Source organism: Penicillium samsonianum (assembly GCF_028829775.1).
Source record: "Penicillium samsonianum strain IBT 33392 chromosome Unknown utg000005l_segment0_segment0, whole genome shotgun sequence".
In the NCBI taxonomy this organism is placed as follows: domain Eukaryota; kingdom Fungi; phylum Ascomycota; class Eurotiomycetes; order Eurotiales; family Aspergillaceae; genus Penicillium; species Penicillium samsonianum.
In genome coordinates, this window is record NW_026643263.1 from 3,107,998 (window position 1) to 3,135,870 (window position 27,873).

The window sequence follows — 27,873 nt, forward strand, 5'->3', positions numbered from 1 at the left end:
GTCAGTCTCTGTTTCCTCAATATAGTGGGTGAAAAGCAAAATGCTGTCTCGGAAGCCACGCTTTCCGCCTTTTACTAACCAGGGGTAGTGGAAATGTGGGTAGAAGGAGATGTGGTAGAGGAAATAGTGCTTGATTTGAAAGTCGAGGTAGGAAGATGTGTGGATGTAGTAGGTGAGATAGAAGACACGGTAATGGAAGAAGAAGTAGTCGGGGTAGCAGAGGTGGATATAATGGAGGATGAAGTTGTTGTAATGAAAGAAGAAGTTGAAGGTGTAGATGTAGAATAGAGTGAGGAAGAAGTGGCAAGTGTGGATATAGAAGAGACTGAGGAAGAAGCGGGGGTGGTAAGCGTCAAGGTAGAAGTCAAGGTGTTGGTGTAAGAAGTTGAGGATGATTCAGGGGTGAAAGTAGAGATTGAGAGGAGAGAAGAGAAAATGGAAGAGGTAGACGCACTTGCAGAAGAGCTAGTTATAAAAGAAGATGTTGTAGGGGTGAATAGAAGATGAAGCAGTAGAATGATAGGACGAGGTAGGGGTAGACGCACTGATGGAGGAGTGAGTAGCAGTCGAAGACAGATAAGAGGAAGCAGTCGAGGAAGAAGGAGTCGAAGAAGTAAGATCACTGGTCGACGCGGTGGAAGAAATCAAGGACGAGGCAGACGAAGTTTCAAGCGCAGTGCTGGTTTCCTTACCAGAGCTACTAGCACTACTAGCAATTTCACCAGGCTCAGTGACTCGGAATTGCTGAGACTGAGCCAGAATGCCACTGGTCGGAGAGAGGAAGTTGATCTGATATCCCTTCCTATATTGATTATCACGTCAGTAGCTCAAAGGCCATGCAATTAAATTCGACCTACCCGTCGTCTACGTCCGTGAAAGTCTTTGCTTTGACAGTGTAGGAGCCCTTGGAAGAGTCTATATCTTCTGCCACAATTGTTGTTGTCGGGGGGTAGACATTTTGATTGACCAGTTCGATGCTAAAGGTCTCTGGGTCCGTTCTATTGATATTGCATTTTTAGTTAGCAAATTGTCAGTGTTAATGAAACGCTGCTAAGCGTGTCGGACAACTAGCAGCTTACGACACGGCTTGCCACTTGATAGTAAGGGGTAAATCGGGGTCAATCTTTTCACCAATCCTTGGGGAGGTGACAGTGAGACCTAATTTAACAGTTATTAGATTTCCTTGTATTCCCCTAGACAAATTGCCATACCTGCAGCTGTAGCAGCCAGAGCCATCAAAGAGATAATGTTAATCCGCATATTGATTGGCTTCCGTAGTAACCAATATCAAGTAAAGTAATTCGAGGAAATAGTTGTCAATCTTGGAAGGTAGGGCCACAATATAATATTCCTGAGGTTGGAGGAAATCAAAGCCAGGGCCGACATAAAAAGGGAACATGGTACTTTATAGTCCCTATGACAATCAAAGGAGGCTATATCTCTCATAGGGTCTTCTCAAATTTCAATGGCAATCTTTATTTTTGGGCTGATTTGCCGTGGTGCCTTGATCCATCACGCCTCGTGCTCCCAGGTGTGTGTCGGAGTACAAAACAATTAGGTGAGGACCACACTTTCTTGTCCCCGTAATGTAAATATACTACTGTGTTGCAGTTGAAGGGATCTAGAGGAAGGACTGTTGATTCTGTAGCTTGTAACTTCATTTTCGGCCCAGATGAGAATTTTTCGTCGGCTCAATCCATGATGTACAACGTCTCCGATTTTGACCGGCCGCGCGTCATAGTTCCTGTCCGTATTGCAATGGAAATATTTTATAATACATTGCCTGCTCATGTACTTAGCGCAATCATAGTCATTGATTGGCTAGGGCACGGGACCCCTTGGATGGCTGCTGCGGCCCGTTTAGATTGGATGCCGAATGCCAGGGATTCATAAGATAATCAGCTGTTTTGGGGCGTCTTGATTGCCGATAATGCATTGAATAACCATAGAGCTATGAAAAGACCCTGAAGTTTGCATGTATATCAAATATCTTACATCCATTAAGCTTAGATGGAACTATATATATTCACAGACCTATACATATGAACCGAAAGCTTATTCGAAGCTACTACTTTATGGTCATTGACTTCTATTACACTCGATAACTTACTAAATGTGGGACAGTCACTCCGAAAGGTCTAAGCACACCGGAAGTATTGGGTTCCGGGTACTCTTGGTCGTTATAGGCGTAAGTAGGACAAAAAGTCAAGGTAAGATATGTTTCACATTTTCAACCCAGCTCCCGGTCTACACACGAAAAATGGTAAACAATTAACTCCTCATACCTTTTAGATTTACTAGTCCAAAGAAATCTCGCTTTTAGAGAGGCTCTGATATTTCAAAATGGTTGCCTAGGGAGGGAGTATTGGAGTACATGGAGTTGCACGAAGCATAAACACAAGGTCGGAACAGCGCTTATTGGACGACTCTTAGGAGAGATTAAAATAGTCCAAATGGTATCCAGGTTGGTTGCCGGGAAAGATTCTTGTCTTGACTGTCGTAATAAAAAGTCCTCGTTCGGTCTCGAGCATCTGTTTGTGCTCTCCGACACTTCCACCGCTGTCGGGCCAAGCTGCGTTTGGCTTCGCAGTGCATCTTGTCTAACCCATTGATCTTAATGGCCCCTCTGTTCGGTTCTTCTGGAGTTGAGATTCGTCGTCAGCATTCTACCAGCCCTCAAATATGACGTAGAATGTGTAAGGAATCTAAAAGGAAAATTGGGTATAGTCATAGTAGATTAATAGTCTTACGAACGGATTGTGAATCATCAGAATTTCTATTGTACACAGTGACCAGATGCGGAAACAAGCCTGCATACAAGAGAGATTAAAAGATACATAATTTCAAGTACTGTATTGGTCACCTGTTACTTTTACGTAGCACGCAGAAATCCACCTCTTAGATAGTTCAACCCATAACCGGGAATTTTCATGCACGGTAAATGCACCTTGCATTTCCACTTCAACATCGGGGGCAACTTAACGCTCAAGCACGCTGCGACCACCGTCAACGGTGACCCTATTCCGCACACGAATGTGGGCATATGCTGTTCCGAGTTGAATGACGCGATGCAAAGTAGACTCGTCTTGAGATTCCGAGTCGGTTGTCGTAACCTGGGTGCTGTCCGCAGAGGACGGATCATCTGGAGTATCTGACCTACTGGAAGAGGTAACACTTGAAGACTTCTCACTCTGCTGGTCGCTGTGCTTTGTGATATCTAACAGGGCTGTTGGACAAAATACCAAAGCCTCCCCAGTTGGCAGACGAACAATCTTGTGAAAGACGGTCGACGAGGCCGCTGTGTCTGGACTAAGTTTCTCAACCCCAGCTCCCGCGATGTGTGATTTGATCGCCTTGAACCAAGCTGGCGACGAGAAGCGATGGATAATTGTCACGTTGCAAAGTTCAAGCAGTGCCGGTGCAAGAGTTGGCTCCTGTGTTGCTATGATCACTCGCGCGGCCAAGTGTCGCTGCTGGCGGACGACAGATAGCAGTGTCTCCGTCAGATCCGCGGCTTCTGGTGAGGCCGAAGTCATAAACTATAATCAAAGCAAGTTTCAGTATGGGAGAATATGGATGACCCAAGAAACGGGAGAAGGTCCACGAACTTTATGCGCCTCATCGAGAGCAATGATGCGACCCGTATCGTGGCGGTTCTTCAAAAACAAGGAAACCGAGATGTTGAAAAGAGCGCACGCATCTTCTTGGCCAACGAACGGGCAGCTCAAATCGATTATTGTCAAAGTGCCCGGAGGAAACTTCCAGACATCATCAGCATCATGTTGCTTTGGCTTATCGGGATTTGCACCAGGCACAGATCCAGGCTCAAAAAACGATTCGAGAACCTCCAAGCGCATATTAAGAGGCATAAGCTGGCCTTTTACGAACTGCTCACGCTGCAGAAGAAGTTTGAATGCGGTGTAGTTGAAACCCGACTTGCCCTGGTTGGCTATGGCCATATCCCGAAGGATCTTCATCACGACCTATATGAGTAGCTTATTAGTACATTGTCAGCATAGATGACATGTGTGTTGACATACCTCGATGTAAAGAGGCTGCTCGGTTCTGTTGCCGATGCTCATCAGGGTCTTCATCATGCCAATGTTGAGGTCCTTCTGGGGCAGATAGAGTGGCTGAACCTTCAGCTTTTTGGAACCGCCTGACAGTGTTTCGTATGCCTTCTTCATGGCAAGGTAATTGGTTGGGGACACCAGAACTCGGACAGGGATATCCGAGGAGTAAAGATACGCCGCCTCGCACAGCTGCGTGCTGGAAAAGGCTGTGAACTTGTCATAGTGAATGACTAGTCCAGCCAGAGGTGACGATAGCTGCCCGGCAGGGGAGGATGCGATCAATGCATTTTCCAGCAGGCAGGACAAGGTATGACTCTTTCCACTTCCTTGGCTGCCGCAGATGAAGGCAGACCAGGGCGCCGACACGTTGGCGTACACAAGATCCTCTTGTTCTGGTTCGGTGTTGGCGGATCGATTGCGCATACCAAGCAGTCCATACTGGGGGTATGTGGGGTCTCCGTTGAGGTTTTCCTCGTTATTCAGGCGCTCGCTATCCAGAGCCTCACAAGCAGAGAGTGAGAATAGAGGTGCGGTTATTAGCTCCTCCTCCAAGCGGGTGTTTGCGTATGTCGATGTTTTGGAAACATCACCTTTGACAAGCTTCATATGTTCGTCGGTCTCCAAGGTATCCCTGCAAAGTTGGATAGATGCCATAATGTCAGGTGGTCACGCAACAAAGCCTCTTGCCGGGGCTCGTGGGGGATCGTGGGAGCTTGCGGTAGAGGATTTTGATGGGAAGCGAGAGATGATAGCGAGATTGAAAAAGAGGACAGGAAACAGTTGACTTTAAATCAAAGTTTTGCAGGCAGATATGGACAAACCATGAAGAGTAAACGGCACTATGGTCAGGTATTCAGGCACTCAGAAATCCAACGTCAAACATCCGTAATGCCTCCCTGCGGTGGATTTCTTCCTTTTATCGCTCTGCCCTATAGGCAAAGGGGCTTTCTTTTTTAAAAGAAATGTATTTATTTCCAAGATCATAACTCTAAGCAGGTAGCTCTACTTCTAAGTCACCCAATTTCTCTAATAGTACAGGGACTATTCGTTACGACCCCTCTAGGGGACAGGAAAGTGAGTGTAAGGGTATGAATTAGAAATCTCCAGGGCTGATATGATGACTACATACCTAAGGCTGCCACATAGGCTTGGCAAAACACGAAATGACATGACACAGAGAGCACGAGGGGTTGATATCATGTTCAGCGGACACCTCCTCAATCAATCATTTTGAGCTCATGGAAGGGAAGAATCTGATCGACCCCATTGATCGGGTGAACAATCAATATGTTCTTTCACTGGCACTGGCCCAGTATATTGCATATCTGGGTCCTCCACCGCTGGAGATGATTCGCAAAAGCCCACTGTTTTCAACCTATTTTGATGAGCAGGGTAGGTTTGCCTTTATCTGTAGGCTGAACGAAGGTTAAGCTTACCCATGTCTCTCTATAGGCAACTGGGCGTCCGAGCCTCCCATACCCAAAACCTCTTTCGAGGACTTCGCCACCACAATCCCACCCGGAGAGGAAAAAGACCAGTTTCTCCGGTTCATACGCAAGATACTAACTTGGGATCCCGAAGTGAGGGCCAACTCGTACGAGCTCATCCAAGACGAGTGGATGATGAGGCCTCCTCCAGAGGAAGATATGATGCTTTTAGGGAACCAAATGAGTTAATGAGACGAGTATGGGGGATGGATGACTACCGATTACTACATATGTATCATATACAGACCACTTGACAGCTCACCTCACTCACAGACGACCCATATCGAAACAGGGCTTTCAGCCGCGCCCCATACTCCCTTAAGACCAGACCTACCGTACATTCTCTTGGAGCCCAGATTGGCTGGTATCCATGTTCGCCTGTGGGGCAAAGCATGTGAAAGCATCTGAGGCAGATAGTGAGCTAGCTCCCCTCTTCTTTCTCTCTTTTCCTTTCCTGTCGTCCATCATTATAGAAATCAAGCCAGTCTCTCTTCTTTGATCCCTTGAGTCTGTAGATAATTTAACAACTTACTTACAACAAAATAGCTAAAGAGCTAGACTAAGAGCTCTTTTGACTCTCGTATCACTATCCTAGTCGTATTACTCCGTACATCCCTACACTGTTACAGCACTAGGGACACTAGGAATCCATACCCTGCTCAATGTCTCAACCCCCCACTACAGTATCTATGATTTGATCACGCATGTGGTTCTGTGGTTGGGAAATTGTTAATATTTTGTTCATATCCGCAGACACAGCCATGAAATAACTGACCAATTCAATTCCTATCGTCCTCCAGGCGATTTCTAACGCCGTACATGCGTTATATTTAAAAAGGAAAGCCCATAAATAGCCGCCTCTGATGCCATCCCGCAGGTAGTCACATCTACAATGCCCCGGGACTTATATAACAATCATGGTCGTAACTAGATTGGCTCGAGGTGGACGATTCGCGGCTATCAGCTGTAGGGGCCATCACACGCTAAATTTGGGGGTTCCCGCTTTTTGACTCTAATACCGCCCCCTAGTCGTATCCTTGTCTATTTTACAAAGAATACAGCACATTCCCCTGCCCAGGTGTCTACGTTGACTATGCGTCATCTCTGCCTAATCCACACCACATAAGTGAGCGGAGGGCTTCTTCTTTTCCCCAGCTCTCCCTCATTTAAAAACATTTCATTTAGCAAGGTTTCGCATAACCACCAACAAAGCAGAATGATATCCACAATACAGAACCCTGGAGCCTCTCTTATCTCCCAGCTAGCGTCTCCGCCAAATATATCTCTACAATTACTCGGAACGCACACGACGGGAGAACAGACCGAAGTTGTCGATTTTGATCTCTGGATTGATTGTTCAAGGAGCGCGAAAATCAAGTCTGGAGAATTCTTGACGGGCAACGAACGTGATCGTCGCTATTGGGACCAGTCCGGTGAATTGAGTGACAGTTTCTCGACAACATCATCTGGATGGCTTCAAGAGTGGCTTGGTGACAGCAACAACGGAAGAAGGTATAGCCCCCAAATTAATTGTCTCTTTCTTGACTATCCTAACTAATATATGTCAAGCTGGACGATCAATAAACTAGTCTCTTTGCGTGATGACGATTCCGCTGCTATAAAAACCCACGCGGAGGGCCTCGCACGCCAAATCGCGTATGGCGGATCCATCATTGTTGAAATTCATACACCATCTCCCGAGGCGGATGTCGCTGAAAACACCGCGGAGGTACGAGCGGAGTGGAGCTTTGGCACTCCCTTCATTTCCACGGATCAATAATGGGACCTGTTGGTGATGAATGCAATGGTCGACCGCAGAAGAGGGTTTATCTCTGTTGATGAGCTACGACCATCACACGGCAGATCACCGCTTCGCAGGACTATGAAATGTAATAACACTTCTAAGGTCGTATCACAGGTTCAAAATGAGGAGGGGTTCGGGCATACAGTACTACGATACTCGAAATGGGGATCTGACATTTAATTAAGAAACATACCAGCCCTATCCTCACTCATTGCCTTTCTGCGGCTAGAATAGACAGTCCTCCACGAAGATTTCACACCAATCTCTTCGATAATATCATCTATTTTAATAATATAACTGATGATGATATGGTTGCGATATACTGCTGGGTTAGAATATCTGGTGGTTGTTGAAAATAGTACACTGAGGGACTATACAGCATGTAAAATAGATGGAGTATCTCTTGCAAAGATAAATGGAACTATGAATATAGTGCCAGAAATGGAATTGTAAAACTGTCTAATCTCTTCATACATAGAAAGAAGCCCATATTTATAGGCTTCTTCTTCTCCCCCTGGAATCTATCAATTCGTAATGGAAACAGAAAGAAGGACGGTGATAGCACTGAATGCAGCCCGGATTGAAATGACTCCCTGTGATACAACAAACTGGCGGTTGTATACAGGAATTAGTGGTGTAGACGGCAAGCTGCATCGACGCGCTAATCTCGATTCCGTAGGACCTCGAGGTTCTTGGCATGGGGGTTGCATAGTGATTCGTAATGCATAAAGCATGCCGAATTAGGGTTAGCGTTGAAAGCTCCATGTTAATTACTGAGAATTAACCTGGATTTTCAACAGTGGTTTCATTATTCAAACATATATCTGTTACTAGGCGTGCTGTTTGCAGTTCAAAGATAAGAACGATGATCTTCGCGATACTCATCCATTTGAATACATAGGCAGTTGTTATAGCGATATAGACCGCGGGGTTTGCGAGGATCTGAGTAAGAGATTTGCGTGTATCATGTGATGGGTTTAGGACGTAAATCTGTATCAATCAGAGCATTGAACTACGTAGGTTTAGGAATGACATTTAGTAAAAATGGATGGATGCTTTTAGTTACCCGACCTATCGCCGAAGCGATATGTAGGCTATTAATCCAATATCAATACGTGTATGTCTATGAAAAGTCTACTGCTACATGAACGGACTAAGATCTAAGGCCTGCCATGATAGGGCTAGTTCCTGTTTTCGCTATGCACCAACTAAAAGCTGTTTAAACCGCCCACTCAGGGTGTCCTTATACTAATGAGATCGTGAATGTTTAAACGCTTCATTTCGCTGTTCAAATGCTTTTTCTTTTTCGTTTTTGTTTTTTAGCTTTTTGTGCACTGCCCTGTCTTTGAGATCTTCACCATCTGAATAGAAGATAAACAGAAAAAAGAATACTGGAAACTGGAAACTGGAAAATATGCAAGGCAAATATGCGATTGATCAAATGCTTGTGGTGAGAATATGTGTCATCGTGATCTCTCGGTGTGGGGCAGAACAAATGTACCTGTCTAGTCAAGGCTCGAATTCTAGTTCTTCCAGGATTTTCTGGATGGGTTTCTTCATGAACTCCCTCAGAACCGGATCTCCACCATAAACAGACTCATGAAGCATATTGGAGGTAATGGTAACCCCCATTTTCATCAACATAGTGATGAATCTGCTCTCTCTCTGAAAGACTGCGTACTGCAGGATGGGCCTAATCTGAGAAATATCAAAACCATGGTCAAGGATCAACTGAACCAGATCCATATCGCCGCCGATGAGCGCAGCGTGGAGTGTATTTGGTGTATGGGCTGACCAGCCAGGGGTGTTGGTCCCTCGAATGGTCATTCCACTCTTGTGTGCTTGAATCAACTTGGGTCGTGGGCTCTCGGGGGTACCTCTGGGCGTAAATCCGGAGCAAAGCGCAACACGAACTCTTCATTGTGGTCATTCACATCGGCGCCCTTTTCGAGTGCATATCTGACGACATTTTCTTTGCAGTGCCAGAGTCCCTCGTACAGGATGATCTGTGCAGCATCTTTAACGGTGAGAACTCGATCGGCACGTTCAAGGAAGGAGAAGAGAGCTTCGAGCACGGGTAAATGACCACGAGCCGCAGCAAGCTTCAGAGGTCGTCGCAGCTTGAAAGCACCGTAGAATTCGGAACCATGACGGCTGGCAAGTAGCAGCTTAACAACGTTCACATGGCCATTTCCTGCGGCCTGTCTCATCGGGGTTTCGTAGTGTTCATCCAACAAGTTGGGATTGACGCCTGCTTTAAGGAAAAGCCTGACACAAGAAATCGAGCCAATTTCGGCTGCTGCAGTCAACGGGTGTGATTTCGGGTGCCGTGGGATGACGCCCAAACGCTCGGGGTCATTGGTATCGCTCAGATGAGACCTGAATCTATCTCGTAGTGCAATCTTGGCGCCAGCCTTCAGGCACTTGCGAATTGTGCCATCGAGGCCTCGCTTGGCTGCCCATAGGATTATATAAGCGTGTTCATGTGCTGTACGGTCCTGGTAGAGTTTGTCTTCGAAAATGAGGGCAAAACGTGGGCTTGTGCAAATCAAGGAATTGCGGTCTCTTAGTGTCTCCAGATTGCTGTCAATCATGAGAATGAGCTCTGTGGGTAGGAGATCAAGCGACATGGTTGTCCTTGCGAGAGGCAATGTCAAAGTACAGAGTGCTGAGGATGTGACAGTCGAAGGAAAGAGGATCGAGAGGAAGTAGTTGTCACAAAAATGAAAATATCACTAGCTGCAATAATAGAGAATGAGCAAGTGAGATATGAGCAGTTGAGGTTGATGAAGAAAGAAGAAAGTTGAGCAGATGAGCAGATGAACAGGTGAGATCCGAGCGAGATAGTAAAGTGAAGAAGAAGATCGGATGAAGGCAGACAATGTATAGCATCGATGTGAAGCAATTGAGGATTGTTCCGATAACCAGGTGGCCTTGTTTGTCAGGCGACTCTCACTTTGTATTCACTTAGCTTGTCCTCGAGCCCTGGAGATTGAATTGGCCTAGATAACCTATAATCTACCTAGAGATCAATTTGCTTTCATTATCGTTATCAATAAATCAATAAATCAATAGAACGATAAAACGATAGAACAATAGAACAATAGAATCTAAGAGATATGTGCTACGAGTCCGCCCAGGTAGTATTCTACATAACTTGGTCCTATATAAATGAGTTACACCTTTTGTTACCAATAGCAATTCAATAAGCCTCTACATGCCTACCTGATGCCCAGGGCCTGAGACCATCAATCTCATCTTTTCAGTTGTCTGCGCTGTGTTTTTGTCTACATTTTCATTCGTCTTTATTGACTATATGAATGTAGACAAAATATCCATATGACGCTTACAGTCTGCCTTGAATGAAAAGAATAGACTTTTAATACAAGGGCTCACTTGTAAGCTAGACATAAAAATTCATGAATGTAGATTATTTTAGTAGTCCTTATCTACTTTCCTCATATTGTGGATTGTTGGAGGGTTCTATCCTCTAGCATATAATTCCTTGCTTGAGAGCTTAATCCGCCAGCGCAATAACCTCAATCTCCAAATCAGCAGGCTTGGGTAGTCCGCTAACTTCAACACTTGTCCTGGCCGGATTATGAGGAAAGTATTGCTTGTAAACCTCATTGAACTCCTCATAGTCCCGATCCAAGTGAACAAAGATAATCTGGCTCCGTTAATATGCCATTCCTGAAAAGCGATATTGGTATAATTATATCCCCTGTTCGATTCACTTACATTGGCCTTGATAACTTGGTCTAGAGAGGACCCGGAAGCTTCCAGGATACTCTTGACATTCTGGATTATCTTGTGTGTCTTCTCGGCGACGGAGGCCTCGACTGGAAGATATTTACCATTACTGTCGGCGGCTACTTGACCTGATACAAAGACGAACCCGTTGCCTTTAGCGGCAGGGGACTGGACAATTTGTTAGGTGAGAAGAAAAGGTTTGAATGTTCTTTGGTATACGTACGTAAGGAACGCGGGATCGGGCTATTGTTGTGCATTAGTTTCGTAATATGTGTGTTGTTGGATGGTAAAAGACTCACGAGGAGCACACCCTTTGCCGCCAAAGTGCGTTGTTATCTTCGAAGACGATGAGTATGGCTTTGCTTGTAGCAAAGGTCCAATCACGTTGCCGCAGCGCCATGGTTGATAGCTGCATGAACGGATTTGAGGAATAACATGGCCAAATTTGAGCATCTTGCTATAGAATGGGATACTGATATGGAGAGATCGAGTAGCTACACCGAGGTAGGCAACCGATATCCTTCATATAGCTTTCATCTATATCCGAGTCGGACCCATGATCCGATATTTTGAGCAATGGCGCATCCGATGGCCGACGCCGGGGCGTGGCCCCGATATCCCCGCATTGTTCGCGATGTTCGGGGGCGGATTGCGGCCTACGCCATTGAACTTGAACTGGTGTTCTATTGTGTTCATTCTCTCCTCGTAGTCGTCTAACCGTAGAATAAAGGTAATAAGTTATATTTGGGTATATTACACAGCTCTATATTCTCAGGGAGTAAAAATCGCATTCAACTGAGCAGTCGATCCAAGCCGTAAGTTCTCACTCGCCCGTTCTAGCTCTCGGGGTATATTCACATCATTGTGGGTCACAAAGTCGCCATGATAGTCAATTAAGGTGGCTTCCACCATTGACCGCAGGTGGGTGTCTGCAGTAACGGCCCATGCTGCTGACAGACACATTATTACGTATCCTGCTCCAACAGGTCTGTACATATTGGACTTCTGGGCATGTACGAGAGTATCTTTAACAAGAGATCTCGATTCTACCATGCAGGTGCAGTCACTGGGATCCAGTGCCTGAAGGATGCAATTGAAAAACATCGTGATTGCGAGACCGATTCCATGGGTGCGGAGATAATGTGCTCGCAAGATCCGGCTCATGAAGGTTTCTGTCATAGTGCTGAGCTGCGTCATTTCAAATTCGACTGTTCGTGCTTTCAATCCACTCAGGATCAATTTGCATTTTTCGTATATTTGTCGGACTTCCATCGTTAAGAGTGTTAAATCTTCGCCGTCACCTATAGCTCGTTTGCCCCGTTTGATTAGGACCGGGGCTCGTGCTAAACATCGCAAAATCTGGCCTTCAGGTTCGTTTTGATCAAAGTCATTCGTGACTAAGGCATCCCACTCCTCGGAGCTCAGGTCGATAGCATCATTGAATAAACCCTCGAATAACTTAGGGGTGTGATCAGCTTGGGTTAGGAGAATGGTGGGAGTTATGGGTGACTTACCACGCTTCCACGTAAAGAGAGGAACAATTTCCGCTCAAAGTCGTCGCGTGGCCCAAAGTTCTTTCGCGCGTGTAGAATGCTGGCGGCCCCTTGCGCATGTCCTGATAGCATTTGCCCGTTATTTCCGATGAATGCTTGGCAGACCAAAAGTATCATCACGGCACATAGTGTACTGGAAGCACTCGCCTGGAGCGGGTCATCTAGATAGACTCTTAGCGTTTTGAGCGCATATGAATACTTGGCTATTGCCTCAGTTGAAACTGGTTGGTGGGTGCAGAAGCCTGCGTGGGCAGTGGTCACAGCGTCAACTGCACGGTCGAGTGCTTCGTTGCTACCGAGTCTTCGGGGTACATCTTCCAGAAAAATGCCGAAAGACCACCACATATTGTACCGGAGGTCAGTGGATCGTTTTATGGCGCCGACAAACGAATTGGTCAATGCTGTCATACTATTGCCAGGACATGCCCGGGGTATTTCAAAACAATGGTTTTCTTCTTCTGTTGATCTTGATCTTGGGGCGAGAGTCATTTGGCCGCTTTGATTTGATTTGGGAGAAAATTGTTGTTGTTTGAACTTGAATCGTTGCTGACCGGACCCCACACAGCTCACTTTCAGACGAAGACATCGTCCACATGCAGGTTTTTTCTCGTCGCACTTGACATCTTATCAGGAATGACACTCTATGCCAAAACTTTAGCGCACGTACCTTTTTCTTCTGCTTGCGACACGCGTCACAGGCCCGACCTGTTGGGACACCCGGCATGGCGGGGTCAAGACCTGAGTGGGGGAAGCGGAGCGTGGATCTCAAAACGGACACTGCAGGCCTTCAGTAACGTGTCTATTTAGTGCGGAGTATGCCGCAGAAGGCTATGAATCATAATATATCGCACTAAAAAAGGAAAAGGGCAAAAAAGGCACCAAACAACTAGGTTGAGGTTATTACGGCGCAGTGTAGTCTAACCGCTTCGGGTCAAATGTGCCGCCCCCCAAGGCTGAGTTGGCCGTCGCTGATTGGCCAGTCCATTGACTATATGGCCAGTGGACCCGTGGACATCAATGGGGCTGAAGTGAACTGCCACAGCTGGGTCTAACCAGATATAGACCTATATAGCGCTTCATCTGTAGATCAGCACGCTGGTGAGAAGGTATTTAAACATGCAATCACCCAGCATTCTCATATCCTATTCAGAATTCATTGGACTTCATCATGACCACAAATAACTCGGATGCAGAGGCAAATCTCTACTTATACGATCCAAGTCATATATTACCAGCTGTCTTTGCCGCTTTGGTCGGCGTGTCTCTATTCCTGCATATTTACCAAAACTAGTAAGTATTTGACATGGAATTTGAGAAAACAACAAGTTTGTTCTAACACCTTCTTCAGCCGCTACCGATTCTGGCGCGTCACCTTTTTCATCTGCTGGGGTGGAGCCCTGTTCACCGCAGGCTGGATTCTCCGCTGCATATCAAGTTACCATCCAGCAAACCTAAACATCTATATCGCATCAACAGTTTTCATCTATGTCGGCCCACCAGTTTACTCAGCCGCCGCGTATAACCTCGTCGGACGCCTCATGAACTACTTACCAATGCACGCGGTCCTCAACCCCAACCGTGTGCTCATCTTCTTCGTCTATGTCGGCGCTGCCGTGGAAGCAATTACAGTCGCAGGAGCAGCCAAGAACGCAGCAGCCGGCTCTGACCTGGACAAGTACAAGGCCGGCGGGACTCTCATCGCTGCGGGGCTCGTTCTCCAAGCAGCGGTCGAATGCTGCGTCATCGGGATCGTTGCAGCGGTCCACACGCGCTGCTCTCGGGCTCGGATGCTCTCGCCAAATGTCCGTATGATCTGCATCACACTCTACGGGACATCGACTCTTGTCTTGTTGCGGTGTATCTTCCGCGCCGCCGAGGCTTTCGAGATGTTTGGTAATCTTGGATGTCGGGAGAACTGCGGGCCAATTCTCAGCAACGAATGGTATCTATACGCATTTGAACTGGGTCCGATGCTGCTCTTTACTTGGTGGCTCAACTTAATGCATCCTGGTCGGCATCTTCCTCGCCAAAAGCTACGCTATCTGTGTCCGGATGGTCGCACGGAGCGAATGGGTCCCGGATGGATTGACCGCCGCTCTCAGTGGGAGACCTTCGCCGATCCGTTGGATTTGAAGGGGGTGTTCAAAGGTGCGCCTTCTCACGAGAAGTATTGGCTGCGACAGGATGAATGGCCTGTGTGCAAGGATGGTAGCTTTGCTATGGGCACTGCTACCAACACGAGAGATGCATCCAAGGACGAAAAGGACCATGTTCCACTTAGTCCTCATGTTTGAGTAATGGGACGTGTGATATGACTCGATGCCTACGTTGTATTTCAAGATTTCTTTTTTTTTTTTCTGCGATGCTTTTCTTTCTGGCCGGAGGTGAAGGACTCCCAAGGTTTTCATAGACTTAGACTTGAACTCATGAATTTGATGTGGAATATTCAGTGAGAAATATATTCGATCGTCATATCTATCATCGTAGCATCATTGCATCCTGTATTTACAACTTGGCTTGTTCGAGCGGGCTAAGCTTCCTCAATGGGGGCCCTCCTCTACTTCCATCGCCTGCCATGGGCCCTTTCGAGTCGCCTTGGGGCAGGTTCATTCTCCACTTCTGGCGCAAAGCTTCGGGTGCTTTGTTCTCAAAGCAGTCCGCGATATATTGGCCCAGGATAGGGAGGAATTTGAATCCACTAAAGTCAGGTTAGTTGGTATAAATCCATAGTACGCATAGTGCTGGTTTCAATCAATACTTACTGTCCAGCTCCACCGGTAGCCATGAACAATCCCTGGAATGTTGGGTGATGGTCGATAATGAAGTCGCCGTTAGGGGTATCCGTGTACCAGCACAGTCGACGGTTCATCCAAGGGCGATCGCCCAGCTTGGGGAAAAACTGACGCAAGCCCTTTCGCAATGATTCATCCGCGTCGTCAGGCAAATATCCAGTAGCCGCATTGCTGCTTTCGAACTTAGGGGATGAGAGCGACTTCTGAACACCATCCACATTGACGGCGATATCGGTTGCATACCCGTAGCCGTGGCGCGCCAACTTGAGAACATTTGTGTCCGGTGTGGGCGGGAATGAGAACACGCCGGAGCTCATGTTGATCATGACCGGGATCTTTCTCATCTCGAGAGCCTCCTCCTCGGTCAACTGAATGAAGCCAACAGGCTGGCCAGAGGAAGACGCCGCATGACCCATGTTCAAAAGACGGTTAGTCCACGCGCCCGTGCTCAAGATCACCTGGGAAGCAAGCAATACCTGTCCTCCGACAAGGTTGACGCCAACAACGCGCGAGCCCGCCCGGCGCAGGGAAACAACAGTACCGCGAGGCCCGGCAATGATCGAAACACCCGCCACGGTACACTTGGAAGCCAGCTTTTGAATGCTGCCTGCGGCATCGGCCCAGCCACCTTTCGGATTGTGATATCCGTTCATGCCGGAAAAATCGGCTTGAACGCTGGGGTAGAGTTTGCGGATATCCATAGCATCGTCGAGATCATCTAATTTGCCTCCTGCCGCCCGAATCACAGCCTTGGATTTCTCCATGTATGCGTTCTTAGGCGTTTCCGAGAACAAGGCGAATCCAGATTCGAAGTATTGATCTTTGTACTCTGTGGTCCAGCCATTGTATGCCTCCCGGGCCATTCGAGAGTAGATTGGGTCCGCATAGTCGGCGCGAATAATGCGCGAGATGTCAACGCTGCTTCCATCTGCTGATGGTGGTACAAAGCGATCGACAACGGTGATATCCGTATATCCGCGCTTGTTGAGTTCAAGGGCGGTTGACAGACCGAAGACGCCGGCGCCCACGATCAGGATTGAGTCTGTCTTAGCTGTGGTCATTTTGAACGACAGATTGATAGCTCGGGGAATATTGTCAAACTGCAATCGGTTGGAGGATTTCCAGGCTTATAAAATGCGGAGGTGTAGGTGAGGAAGGCCGGCTCAATACCGTCTTGGCGTCCGGAAAAGTCGGATCCGGTCCGTGTTCCCCGGATGAGAACGTGAATGAAGTATAGATCATCAATGTCTGAATTCCAACCTCACGTTGGGTTAACGCTTAGCCAATCCTCAAATGCCCTCCCATAATCTTGAAGTTGCAGGAACAACGTATCACCACCGCTAAACTCCATATTAGGATCTCCCGGAAGCCCTGAAAACTCCATCCTCGGTGAGGTCTGACTCGGCGTTTGTATGGGATCCTCAGTCTGCTCAGGTGGATATGTAACACACTCGGAAGCCACTGTCTTGTGGCCTGAGATTCCGGCGGATCCAATCAAAGCAAAATCACGTTCGGTGATAGCGCCAGCCGAAGGGTCCCCTGAGAATCCGACACTGTCTTTCGCAAGTTCCGGGCCGAAGATATCGCTAGCAGGATCTGATATATTGCTTGCATGGGCATATACTAAGATTTTCCACAATAGCTGCAAGTTTACAGACCACTTCTGACGAGAATTTGTTCCTCCTGGGACGATATCGTCTGTCATAAGACCTCCAGGGGAAACGCTGTCCCGGAGTTGTTGGAGTTGTCGGACCTAGAAGTGACATCAGAACCAATACGCCAAAGCAACAGCTGGGTGAAAACTAACCTGGCGATCGATGTGTGGCCACCGATGACCCATGTTGCGTAGGAACCTGAGACATTTCTCAAATCCCGTTTGCGCCTTTCTGTTAAAGGCTTGATCCTCGACAAAACTATGTTGAAGATAGATCGTAGCAACAATTGCCACGCATTGCCCTATGGTCGGGTCAGATACCTCGAATTTCTTCGTCTCAATAAGCTCGAGGAAATGAACAACCCAGCCCGAGTGGAAGGTCAGCTGCTCGAAAGAATTGCGGAGGAATGACTGAGGCATTGTCCTCCGGAAATTCCGAAGTCGCATAGATAACAGAAAAGGATGGTTTACTAAACAAGGCACCGCATGCCAAACCAACTGGAAGAATAGCCATGGGCTCCAGTAGTCACGGTGAGCCTGAAGTTCGGCCGGCGGATGGTCTTGGAAGCGACTTGCATGAAGCCGGAACCTCAGTGGCATGAGACTCTCATGCTCACACTGTCGGAAATTGATCATGGTGTAATCAGAATTCGGAGACCATGGGGGATGAGCGTCAACGCCGACATGGCTAGCGGCATAATTACATGCCATCGCCCACAGCTCGCTTGTGTAAACACTGCTACCATTGATGCCAATATCCGGCTTGGAGTCACCACTAGTACCACGGGCAATCTCTTTGTTGAAAATCATAGCTCCCAATGGAGAGACGGTTTCACCAGGCTCTGCAAGTAAGTCCAAGCTGTTTCCAGGTGGATGTAGGGACCCCTGAAGGTTCTTAAGCATGACGAGGCTTATGTAGCAGAGCTTGCGCTCATCACGCTCGGTTTCCAAATTGCTTAGAGACTCTAGGCCATTTATTCTGAGATTTCTCATCAAATATGTGGCAAGTCTGGTATAAGACCCTGCGCGAACGATATGACCCGCTAGACAAATGAAACACAATGTTAGAAATGAACACAAGGACACGGGTCGGGGCCGCTTTACCTGTGAATTCCAGCATACTTAGAAGACAAAGGGTCTGGATCGTAGATAGCTCCACAGTACCGGATGCCAAACGCATCATGACCATCTGACAGGCCCTTTCTGTTTTTCTCTTGATCTCCAGTTGTAATTCCTGGTCAATGACCCCTGGTCTTTTGAAACGGACCCCAAGAGCTTCAATTGCGAGTAGAAGCTCGGGGTCCCGCTTCCCGAGGGAGGCCAGAGAGGATCTGTGGGGGAATAACAGAAGGGGCTGCGCATTACAAAAGGTCAGATAAAGCTCAGCATCTGGGATCCCAGATGATCCGGTTCTACTTCGTTCGTCAATAAAAATCTCTTGCAAGTAAATCAGTAAATTCCAAGCTGAACCCACATAGAAGAGCTCTCTGGAGGTGGAAGCTCTGCTGTCCGAGAGTTATTCTCAGGGACAACTGGCGAAGAGAGGTGATTTGAGGCAGGTCGCCTGCAACTTCAATCAGCCAAATAGAACAGAACACAGAAAATATTGGAACCCACGTAATGTATTCCATCAACTGCTCAAGCTTTCCCTCAATGCCGGAAATGCGTTGTTCCTATGCCATATTAGAATCTGCTTAGGTTCTAGACATCAATGATAATTACCATCATCTTCTGGGAGTGCCCCGGGCCTTCCTCTCCAGTATCATTGCCTGCATACACGCACTGTTGACCCAGTCGCTCGCAATACGAGCAAGTCGGTTTCTCTCCTGGGCAACGCGACTTTTTCCGGCTGGAGGAATGTCAGCTCCAATTGCCTCTCAGCTTGGGATACTCGAGGTTCAAGCTCACCGACATGGCTCACAAGCCTGACGGGCTCGTTTTGATGGCCTTTCATCTTCAGTCGATGCCATTTTACATATCATGTCATCATAAAAGGTGATGATCCGAGCTGTTCCACGCGGGTAAAACGTCGATCCAAGGCGGGGAGCGGGTGTGGGTCCTAAAAATACATACAAAGTACAATATAGCTCCCTTAGCTTCTCTTCTATATTTCTCTATCTAGCCCCAATGGGCTCTGACTGTAGAAGGAACAACATGAACAACAGTTGAGGCTCAATTAGAATTCGCCGGAAGACCTAATGGCTTGGTTAAAACATCTTCCGGCTCAGTCTCATACAACCACACTAATTTCCTAGGCAAGTGGGACTTTAGGTGCCAAACTTAAATGTCTAATCTATGTTCATTGAAAATGTGATCGGATATACCAGCATAACTTATCCAATTGCAAGATAGCAATTCCTCTTTATCATGAGACTCGAATTTCCGCGATAAAGTGGGCCCTTGATGTAGATTATGCGCAACTGTATACACCGTGTACTATACATAGCATTAGGGTGTATCTGTAACCTAAACAATGTGAGACTGTTCAACTCTACCTTTTTCAAAGCTAATGAAACAAAATGAAACGAAGTGGTAAATTTCCGCATAGTGAGGATCGACGATCATGTGATCTGCCACGGAGCTGACGGCGGCTCCGATTCCCCATGCTTTTGGCCACTCACCTCCACCTCATTCATTTCTGTGACAATCTTCCGATCTTAGCGGGCTTCGCGTTACTCCGAATAAAAACCCTGCAAAGTTCTAAGGGAAACTTTGAAAGTATCGAAAATGAGTGACGCCTACGAACGCGAGCAGTACGTCCCCCTTTCTCTACCTTGTCCCATCGGATGCCTCTACGAAAGGAGTTATGTTTTGATTTTAGTGCTGATACTTTGAAACAGGCAGAATAATGCGCTCCTCAATTCCCTCTCCTCGAAGGTCTCAGCCCTCCGGTCCGTGACGATCGATATCCATGACAATGCGCGGGATCAGGACACTCTCGACCATACGGTACGTCTTGGTTAATCTTTTGCTGGTCCGATAATGATTCAGGACATTTACTTGTCACTTGAAGATACTTATGACTGGCGCCTCCATCGGGTTAACTTGCGACTGACAATCTTGCCTTCTTAGAGCGATGTATTCTCCTCCTTCTCAACGAACCTCAAAGGTAGCGCCACTCGACTCACGCGGATGGCGAAACAAGGCGATTCTGTAGCCGTGCTGAAGATTGCGGGCATGTGTATTGCCGCCGGTGTCGTTCTCTATATCATTCTTGGGTGGATCTTCTGAAGGACGACTTTCGTCTTTTCAACCTGCTTCTTCCTCGGCACCCTTTACCCACGTCCCCCTCGAAATTCGATACCCTTGCTGGACCGAGACTCGTATCGAACATTTATGATCCGATCCTGCCATGTTATTCCAGGGTGCTGGGTTGTCTTCTTCTTATGGACCGCATCCGTGCTTCGTTCGATCTTAATATGGCATGGCACGTTGGTTTGCAGTGTATACTGTGCCCCAGGATTTCCCCGTTGTTCTCTTTCCAGGCTGTGCCGGTTATAGACATTGTGGCCCAAGAGCGTCGGTGATGCGTCTCCTACCACTTCCTTTGGCCCACTCCGGTCATCCTTCGATAGGTTCTCTTGATTGACGTCTTCATGATTTGCAAAACGGCCCAATTGGTTCTGATCTCTTCCTTGGAGTAGCCAGCTCCAACCTCATTGCGACGTGACAATTTTGCTTATTCCCATTTTCCATGTCATTAATACTGTGATTACTCGTGAACATAATACATACTTGGCCCCTTGTCTACTGGGTTGTTCAATCGTGCTCCAGTCTCTACTCGTTTCGTAATTGAAGTAGTACACAATGGATCGGGTGGATATATATACCAAATGGTCAACGTCATTCAGTAACACCCATCGGTTCCTCCCACGGCTATACTGACATCACCCCCAAGTGGTCCATCACCCCGGCGTGATATATTTAGAATTAGGCCTGGAATCTCTACCCCAAAAAAACTCTAATCGTCGATCGTGGGCTTAAGCTCACCTGCACCAAGGTCGCGACTAAAAACACTAACCAAAAACGGAAGGCAGGTGGTATGGATAGGTAGATCCAATGAAAGCCTAATTCAGATCTTGTTCTCACTCCGTTCTTTTCTCGTCATGACTCCTCAAATTAGAAGCAGGACTCGATTGGGAAAGTTTATTTATTATGCTGTACGCTTATTTCTCTTGTGTCGTGTGCCACATTTCCACATGTCGCTGTTACAACGCCGTTTTCGGCGAACACGCCTTGGAATGCCAACCTAAGTCCGGGGTAACCAATCTCATCAAAAATACCAAGTTTTCAGTTAACTCGCAATCGATCAAGGCCACATACCGTATTGGATCTCATTGTCTCCATGGCCACGACCCGATACGGAATGTATCATGCCATCACGGCAACACCAATCATCACCCTTGTAAAATGGGTTCTCGTCGCACGATTCGTCAAATTTAACCGTGGTTAGTGCAGAGATCAAGGAAGAGCCATTCTTCACGTGAACCTGCCACTGATACCACAGTACATCTCGATTCGGAACGTTGTTGGCACCAACAGAAGCTACCTCTCTCTAGCTGCGAGCTCATTCCTGAACTCGTTCCTCGAGATCGGGGGAGCTAGTCCCATGGTGGGCAACAAGGGCTCTTTCTTTGATGATCTACATAGTAAGCAGCACTTCCACATGTCCAGCCTATGCATATATCCTCGCTGCCGAGGTGACATTGCGATTCTGGATTCGAAGCCGGTTGCGCTGGATCCGACAGCCGAGGCTACATACCCATGACGGTATTCAAAGCCTGCTAAACAGAACGGAAAACCATCTCCCCTTGTGAGCTAAGCAGCCGGGCGTAGTCAGGTGTCTCCTTAGCTTCGATCAGCCCTCGTGAGCAGCTGCGACATAGCCGATTATATGAGATTGTCGGTCGTTCTCGGGTGTCCTCTGACAAAATTTTCCAAATTTGACTTGCTATTGCAAATATTTCTTTTTTAGAAATGATCGATGTTCAGAATATAAGAGCATTGAAAGCGCCTTGGCTCTGTTTGTTATTGACATGAAGCCAGATCTATATATTGTATACGATGTACAACGCACGCCAGATCTAGACCACGGGAAAACCCGAACCAAAAAGACCCGAAACAAGACCCTGACTGCCCAAACATGTGGACTGATTCCGGCGTACAATTGGCCCAACCGAGGCCCTAGCGAGCGCGAAATTTATTTCCCGTCTTGGCGGTCGATCCACGCGATCTCTTTTAGTTCCCGCTCTACGGAGTACTACCTAGGTAGACATTGCAACCTTGCCCCTGGCGATCACCGAAAGATATTATATCGGCCTGAGAACTACGGAAAAAAATATTTCTACCACCACTGGGCTTGAGTGGATGCAATGAGTGTTCTCATTAGCCCACTGCTTATCAGGTTCTATAACCGTGTTTTTTTAATGTGTTGTTTCTTTCGGTGTTTTTTTGTTGGGTGGGTCAGATATCGCAAGATATCTGGATCTAACCATTATTATTGGTGCGCGAAGGCGCAAAGACCCTCGAGGTGCTTCTTATCTGGCAATCTCGAAAAATATTAACCGAAGTGATAAGCTGGTTTCCCAGGGCTGAATGAGGCGTTTACTGATTTTTTGTGGTTGGCTACACTTACTCTTTGATGTCTGAAAATGGAAAATGGTTTGATGCGATCAATGTACTCCGTAGATCAAAGTAGGTTCCCAGCGTTTACATGCAGACTGTATGTTGTACAGTGCGTTTAGCGGTGTAACATGGCTGCTGCTAGCAGTACATAGTTTGATAGTAGAAAGGTAAAAATAAAAATAAGAGTGAGTCACTCACGATGACGACATGCCTTTGATAATTACACAATGTACATATGTAGGCATTGGACGGAGTACTTATCTCCTACGCGTAAACAACGAGGTCCACATTATTGACTTTTCTTCGGCATGATGCAATCCGAGTGGGCATGAAGTTCTGGACACTGAAGAGAATTCCATAGTGGAGAGTCTGCAAAAGTTCACCGTCGATGATCTGCTCTGGGTGGGGCCGCAAGAAAATCCTTGAAAATTTGTAGATTGTCGCTCTGACCCTCTTCTTTTAGTGTCTTCTTTAGTGCTTTCTAGACTTCGATGGTCGTAAGTGATTGTGCCTTCCCTCCGTCTCAGGATTCTAGGCCTATCAACCAAAAACAAAATGGCTGTAAGCTACCTTGGAAGGTTGGATGAAAAGATAAGATTAGTGTGGGTCGCACACCGTGGGAATGGATATTTGTTGCCCACACGGTGGCACTGTCAAAAAAAAGATAAAAATAAATAATAAATAATAAATAAAAAAACAAGTTTCAGGCTAAATCATCACACCGAGAAGCCCAGTATAAAAAGACTAAGACACGGCAACTAACAGCGCTCAGACTCGGGTAGCTTAAATCGGCACACAATCGGGATTCCGATCCGGTGAAGCGGAAATGCCCGAGTTCCCATGTTTAGAAGGCATCCCGACTAGGCCCGCGGTCGGCATACACAATCATCGGGAACAAGCCGAGTGCTGGCATGCGACGTATACATATTACCCGAAACAAGTCCGCAGAAGTGGACCACATAAGGCACCATAATCAACAGTTTGTGAGTTGTTTGCCCGGGACCTTATCTATGTTTGGTTTCACCCTTCCAGGGTTGGCTGAAATCCCTCACAATATCTCTGACCCGCTTTGAACCTATCACAACGCCACGGGCATTGACAGCTAGGTGGGTATCATAGGTGGTTCCCGCTCTTACCGCAATGCTCATCAGGGACTCTAGTGATGTAAGTGTTGAGTTACTGTAGGCGGTTAGATCACGGATATTTCCGAATGTTCCCGGTAGGATTAAGATAGGCCAAGCTTGCCAGGTCAAAGTCAAAGGAGATTTCATGCATCGATGTGCATTTGGGATATTCAGGCACGACACATGCAGGAAGACATGGGCCCATTTGGAACTGCATTTGTCAGTGTAGCTGAGCAATGACGGAGTATCGGAGTTCCAACTCTTAGCGTGAACGGGCGCTAGTTGGGTGAAGGGTCAAAAATGAAGGTCCAAGCCCAAGGCATCTGTTTCATTTGAGTGGCGCGATCCAGAGCCTGGTAGATATCGAGCACTACATGTGCCGCGACTGGTTGAATGCACACCTATGTTGTACGTATGGAGGCTTAGCCTTGGTACGGAGTACAGATCTCCTGTTTATCATCAAAGTGGAGTTTAAGTTGACGATCAAGTTCGGAAGTATAAAATATCACTTCATGTCGTGTAACTCCAGCATATGTACGTTGACGTCGTGCATCAGAGATCTTAAAAACCATGCGGGAAGGGTGATCCCGAGGCATGTAACCTACTCCGTACAACATCACATGGCGTGATGGATAAAATGGCTAAATCGACCCTAGAGGCCGAGGTGAGTTGATGAATGATTTCATTCAGGCATGTTATATTATTCAAATTATTCTGGATATAGAATGGCTTGCATTTGATAATAAAGAGACTAAATAACTAGTGACAAACAGTATGTAACTAGTTATTTGAACTCCGTTCTATGTACTCCGTAGGGAGTATAGTATGTAGATGTCTGACATTCATATGATAGCGCTGACGTAAAAGGCCAGGCACTCATTTTGATGTGATTAACCGGCTAAGATGGTCCTAAGGTTCTTAACAAATCTCTCAAATCCTTTAAAATCCGACTGTTTCTCCTATTCTCCTATTCTTATATTTTCTATTCAATATACGCCAAGCCAGCCTTACTTCTCACCCGTGAACCGATTTCTATTTGAGATTAGTCATTTCGCATCTCGCCACAGATTAAAAAATAATAAAAAGAAAAACGAAAAAAAGAAAAAAAGAAAAAGAAATAAAAATCGCCGAAAACGGCACTCCACTGGGGACCCATGAGTCGGACCAGCCTTGCGTATCTGGCCATGTTCCGGTAGATCAGCGATAGAGAAAAAACGGAAAAAATACCGGTACACTTACCAGACTTGATCTCAGTGCTCTTTACTCTTGACTCTTTTCTTTCCTCTTCATATTTTTATTCCCCAACTTCGTTGACATCTCCCATTGCTGCGGCCAAATTCCAAATGGCTCTCAGCTTCTTTAGTGGCGGCGGGAGCGCCAGCAGCGCCAAGTACTTCGACATTAGGTGAGTGGGGGAGACCTGCAGCTCATGTGTGAACTGCATATCTGACTTCATCCAGGTTGAATGATGAGTATATCGTGTTCCGCGGCGGTGAACATGAGGCCGCCAGTGCGCATCTGCGGGGCACTCTGGTCCTCTGTTTGTCCGAGCCGCTCACCATTAAACACCTCCGACTCCAGCTTACAGGCATGTCACGAGTTTGGTATGTGTCGCATTTCCCCAATTCCGAATCAACACCACTAACAAGTCCTTTGTACAGCTGGCACCTTCCCTCCAGTGCAGCCGCCGGTGGCCGTAAGTCATGGCGTGAACGTGTGTTCTACGAGAAAACTTGGAGATTCCGGGACCCGGGCAAAGGAAAAACCGAGATCCTCCCTGCGGGCAACTACGAGTACCCCTTTGATGTGGTGCTTGAGGGCTCCATGCCCGAGAGTGTGGAAGGTCTTGCCGAGACATGGGTGATGTACCGCTTCAAGGCCGAGATTGGCCGCAAGTACGTCAAGGACATTGTTGCGCGCAAACCGCTCAGGATCATACGAACTCTGGATCCCAGTGCTCTGGAACTATCACATGCAATGGTAAGTGGTGGTTATCGGCCTAACTGACCTCATGCATTTTTACTGACAAATCTCCCAGTCTGTGGACAACATCTGGCCCAACAAGATTGAATACTCCATCAGTACTCCGACCAAAGCCATCGTCTTCGGAACCGCCATCCACGTCGATTTCAAATTGATTCCCCTTCTCAAGGGTCTTCGGATCGGTCAAATTACGTCACAGTTGATCGAAAGCCACGACCTTACCCTCAATCCGGAAGACCCCGATTCGATTCGCAACACATACAAGATCACAAGGACGATCTTGACCGACGAGCATGAGTTGGACGAGGACAACGTTGAGATCATCGACGAAACGGCGGAGGGATACCAATGCACTCGTATCTTAGACATGCCGCAGACATTGACCCGCTGTCTGCAGGATACGGACACCAAGGGGATCAAAGTCCGCCACAAGTTGAAGTTCCGTATTCAGCTGCACAACCCCGACGGCCACATCAGTGAGGTGAGTAATAGAAGGACCACGGACCTTTTCTTTGTCAGGCTAACATCTCAATGCAGCTCCGCGCTACGCTTCCAGTTTCGATCTTCATCTCACCACACCTTGCCATCGATGACAACAACAACCTTCTTGGGCAAACCCCTCAATCTACTCGGATTGCCGTCGATGAGTTCGCACACCAGGCGCCTCCCCTTTATGGTGAGCACACCTTCGATCAGCTGTATAGCGAGCTGGATCCCAGCGGCTATCGCACGCCAGGCCCCGGCAGTGGTCCGGGCACGCCATTCACTCCTCTCAGTCGCAACATATCTTCTGAGAACCTCGCCTCTATGAACGCCCTGACCAACACCGATATCTCAGCTTCGGCACTGCATCATCGTCTCATAAACCTTAACGCAAGTCCGCTCCACCATCCCATCAACACTGGTACAGTCACTCCTGGCGAGGGGCTGCATGGATCTCAATCCCCAACAGACGCGCACCCCATTCATCGCCAATTGGGTGTTCCTAATGACTACTTCGGACCGGCTTCCGGATCAAACTCACACAGCCATGGCAGTCCAGAACTCTCCCGTCGGCCATCCGACGAAGTGGAGCCCGAAGTCATTACCTCTGGCATGGCAACTCCCTTCCATCCCCAGTACGACGAGGTGGAGACTCTCAGCCGTGTTCCTAGCTATTCGACTGCAGTGCGCTGCGCCGTGCGTCCACGTGACTCCGGTCTCCCCGATTACAACGCCGTGATCGCTAGCAGCCTTCCCACGCTATCAGTCCCGCAGTCCCCCCAGCAGGCTCATATCCGCAGCGGCCGTGCAAGCGGAGCTGCAACTCCCCTAGAGGTGCAGAATCGTTCCGGCTACTTCAATTCTCGCGGCACCAATGCTGACGATGAGGAACGCAGACTTAGACTTGTGCAAGCTCGCGCCAGAGTATGAGATGTGGTCATGATCCTTCGATCCACGCATGATCCCCCGCCTTCAATTTTCACCAAAAAGTTCTCCTTCGGTACCGGTGCTGGACACTGAGACCCCTTCGCGAACCGCCCTACCTCTTAACCCTTCTTCGGCACTTTTTCCCTCTCATGTCTTTTTCCACGAACCATCATGGCCCGACTCCAGCATTAACTACCCTTTTCGGGCCTCACTCTCAGGCAATCTGGAACTTCTCACGCAGCATCGTTCTGAATTTTTCTACCGTCCACCAGCGGCAACTTCCCACCTCTTCTTATTTCTCTTTGCCTTTCCTTCAATCATCTTTCTTTCCTCTGGCGTTCGATTATAGACGGGCAGGAATATTTTCATAGATGGTTACGGGTGTTTGATTTTCCTTTTGCTTTTTTTTTACCTCACGAATGGAATCCGATATGAACGAGCTGCATGACATTGAAATATGCCCATCAGCAGGAGCTACGCATATGAGCCTTTGACGCATGTACTTAATTATTTTTTGTCGATTTGACCAAACTCTGCAATGCTCAACAGATTTGACATCTTCATTGATGATATCATGGCCCGATTAGGAAACTAACTGTCGATCTTATTAGGTAA

The 27,873-nt window shown here is 47.4% G+C and overlaps 13 protein-coding genes across 13 annotated transcripts; 6 read left to right on the plus strand and 7 right to left on the minus strand.

The window, feature by feature from the left end:
- Positions 1-465: 465 nt before the first annotated feature.
- On the minus strand, positions 466-1,260 carry N7471_010072 (GPI anchored serine-threonine rich family protein; the record flags this gene model as incomplete). Its single annotated transcript, XM_057282791.1, has 4 exons — positions 466-802; positions 858-998; positions 1,080-1,158; positions 1,212-1,260. The coding sequence occupies 4 exons, from the start codon at positions 1,258-1,260 to the stop codon at positions 466-468; spliced, it is 606 nt and encodes a 201-aa protein (XP_057133674.1).
- Positions 1,261-2,978: 1,718 nt separating this feature from the next.
- Positions 2,979-4,727, minus strand: N7471_010073 (uncharacterized protein; the record flags this gene model as incomplete). The annotated part of the gene is made up of 3 exons (XM_057282792.1): positions 2,979-3,539; positions 3,609-3,983; positions 4,041-4,727. The coding sequence occupies 3 exons, from the start codon at positions 4,725-4,727 to the stop codon at positions 2,979-2,981; spliced, it is 1,623 nt and encodes a 540-aa protein (XP_057133675.1).
- Positions 4,728-5,311: 584 nt separating this feature from the next.
- On the plus strand, positions 5,312-5,749 carry N7471_010074 (uncharacterized protein; the record flags this gene model as incomplete). Its single annotated transcript, XM_057282793.1, has 2 exons — positions 5,312-5,465; positions 5,526-5,749. The coding sequence occupies 2 exons, from the start codon at positions 5,312-5,314 to the stop codon at positions 5,747-5,749; spliced, it is 378 nt and encodes a 125-aa protein (XP_057133676.1).
- Positions 5,750-6,776: 1,027 nt separating this feature from the next.
- N7471_010075 (uncharacterized protein) lies at positions 6,777-7,340 on the plus strand (the record flags this gene model as incomplete). Its single annotated transcript, XM_057282794.1, has 2 exons — positions 6,777-7,072; positions 7,130-7,340. The coding sequence occupies 2 exons, from the start codon at positions 6,777-6,779 to the stop codon at positions 7,338-7,340; spliced, it is 507 nt and encodes a 168-aa protein (XP_057133677.1).
- A 1,533-nt stretch (positions 7,341-8,873) lies between these two features.
- On the minus strand, positions 8,874-9,994 carry N7471_010076 (ankyrin repeat domain-containing protein; the record flags this gene model as incomplete). The annotated part of the gene is made up of 2 exons (XM_057282795.1): positions 8,874-9,197; positions 9,242-9,994. The coding sequence occupies 2 exons, from the start codon at positions 9,992-9,994 to the stop codon at positions 8,874-8,876; spliced, it is 1,077 nt and encodes a 358-aa protein (XP_057133678.1).
- Positions 9,995-10,881: 887 nt separating this feature from the next.
- N7471_010077 (uncharacterized protein) lies at positions 10,882-11,570 on the minus strand (the record flags this gene model as incomplete). The annotated part of the gene is made up of 4 exons (XM_057282796.1): positions 10,882-11,034; positions 11,106-11,285; positions 11,341-11,360; positions 11,417-11,570. The coding sequence occupies 4 exons, from the start codon at positions 11,568-11,570 to the stop codon at positions 10,882-10,884; spliced, it is 507 nt and encodes a 168-aa protein (XP_057133679.1).
- Positions 11,571-11,888: 318 nt separating this feature from the next.
- Positions 11,889-13,394, minus strand: N7471_010078 (transcriptional regulator family TF; the record flags this gene model as incomplete). The annotated part of the gene is made up of 3 exons (XM_057282797.1): positions 11,889-12,575; positions 12,632-13,285; positions 13,338-13,394. 3 exons carry the CDS (start codon positions 13,392-13,394, stop codon positions 11,889-11,891), a joined length of 1,398 nt encoding a protein of 465 aa, XP_057133680.1.
- Positions 13,395-13,838: 444 nt separating this feature from the next.
- On the plus strand, positions 13,839-14,964 carry N7471_010079 (uncharacterized protein; the record flags this gene model as incomplete). The annotated part of the gene is made up of 2 exons (XM_057282798.1): positions 13,839-13,960; positions 14,019-14,964. 2 exons carry the CDS (start codon positions 13,839-13,841, stop codon positions 14,962-14,964), a joined length of 1,068 nt encoding a protein of 355 aa, XP_057133681.1.
- A 211-nt stretch (positions 14,965-15,175) lies between these two features.
- Positions 15,176-16,523, minus strand: N7471_010080 (NAD(P)/FAD-dependent oxidoreductase; the record flags this gene model as incomplete). Its single annotated transcript, XM_057282799.1, has 2 exons — positions 15,176-15,368; positions 15,433-16,523. 2 exons carry the CDS (start codon positions 16,521-16,523, stop codon positions 15,176-15,178), a joined length of 1,284 nt encoding a protein of 427 aa, XP_057133682.1.
- Positions 16,524-16,723: 200 nt separating this feature from the next.
- N7471_010081 (fungal specific transcription factor domain-containing protein) lies at positions 16,724-19,030 on the minus strand (the record flags this gene model as incomplete). Its single annotated transcript, XM_057282800.1, has 7 exons — positions 16,724-17,215; positions 17,270-18,159; positions 18,221-18,528; positions 18,591-18,680; positions 18,734-18,789; positions 18,894-18,965; positions 19,025-19,030. The coding sequence occupies 7 exons, from the start codon at positions 19,028-19,030 to the stop codon at positions 16,724-16,726; spliced, it is 1,914 nt and encodes a 637-aa protein (XP_057133683.1).
- An 813-nt stretch (positions 19,031-19,843) lies between these two features.
- N7471_010082 (SNARE domain- containing protein) lies at positions 19,844-20,347 on the plus strand (the record flags this gene model as incomplete). The annotated part of the gene is made up of 3 exons (XM_057282801.1): positions 19,844-19,869; positions 19,957-20,065; positions 20,189-20,347. 3 exons carry the CDS (start codon positions 19,844-19,846, stop codon positions 20,345-20,347), a joined length of 294 nt encoding a protein of 97 aa, XP_057133684.1.
- Positions 20,348-21,461: 1,114 nt separating this feature from the next.
- Positions 21,462-21,884, plus strand: N7471_010083 (uncharacterized protein; the record flags this gene model as incomplete). The annotated part of the gene is made up of 2 exons (XM_057282802.1): positions 21,462-21,564; positions 21,676-21,884. 2 exons carry the CDS (start codon positions 21,462-21,464, stop codon positions 21,882-21,884), a joined length of 312 nt encoding a protein of 103 aa, XP_057133685.1.
- A 3,214-nt stretch (positions 21,885-25,098) lies between these two features.
- N7471_010084 (arrestin family protein) lies at positions 25,099-27,821 on the plus strand. The gene is made up of 5 exons (XM_057282803.1): positions 25,099-25,270; positions 25,326-25,469; positions 25,527-25,845; positions 25,904-26,329; positions 26,386-27,821. The coding sequence occupies exons 1-5, from the start codon at positions 25,209-25,211 to the stop codon at positions 27,259-27,261; spliced, it is 1,827 nt and encodes a 608-aa protein (XP_057133686.1). The 5' UTR covers positions 25,099-25,208; the 3' UTR covers positions 27,262-27,821.
- Positions 27,822-27,873: the final 52 nt, after the last annotated feature.

What these genes read in the sequence shown, in the direction of transcription:
- N7471_010084 (XM_057282803.1), top strand. Translation starts at nt 25,209, where the DNA reads ATGGCTCTCAGCTTCTTTAGTGGCGGCGGGAGCGCCAGCAGCGCCAAG. An exon ending in GCCAAGTACTTCGACATTAG is followed by an intron (nt 25,271 to 25,325) that starts GTGAGTGGGGGA and finishes GACTTCATCCAG; the next exon opens with GTTGAATGATGAGTATATCG. An exon ending in TGGAACTATCACATGCAATG is followed by an intron (nt 25,846 to 25,903) that starts GTAAGTGGTGGT and finishes CAAATCTCCCAG; the next exon opens with TCTGTGGACAACATCTGGCC.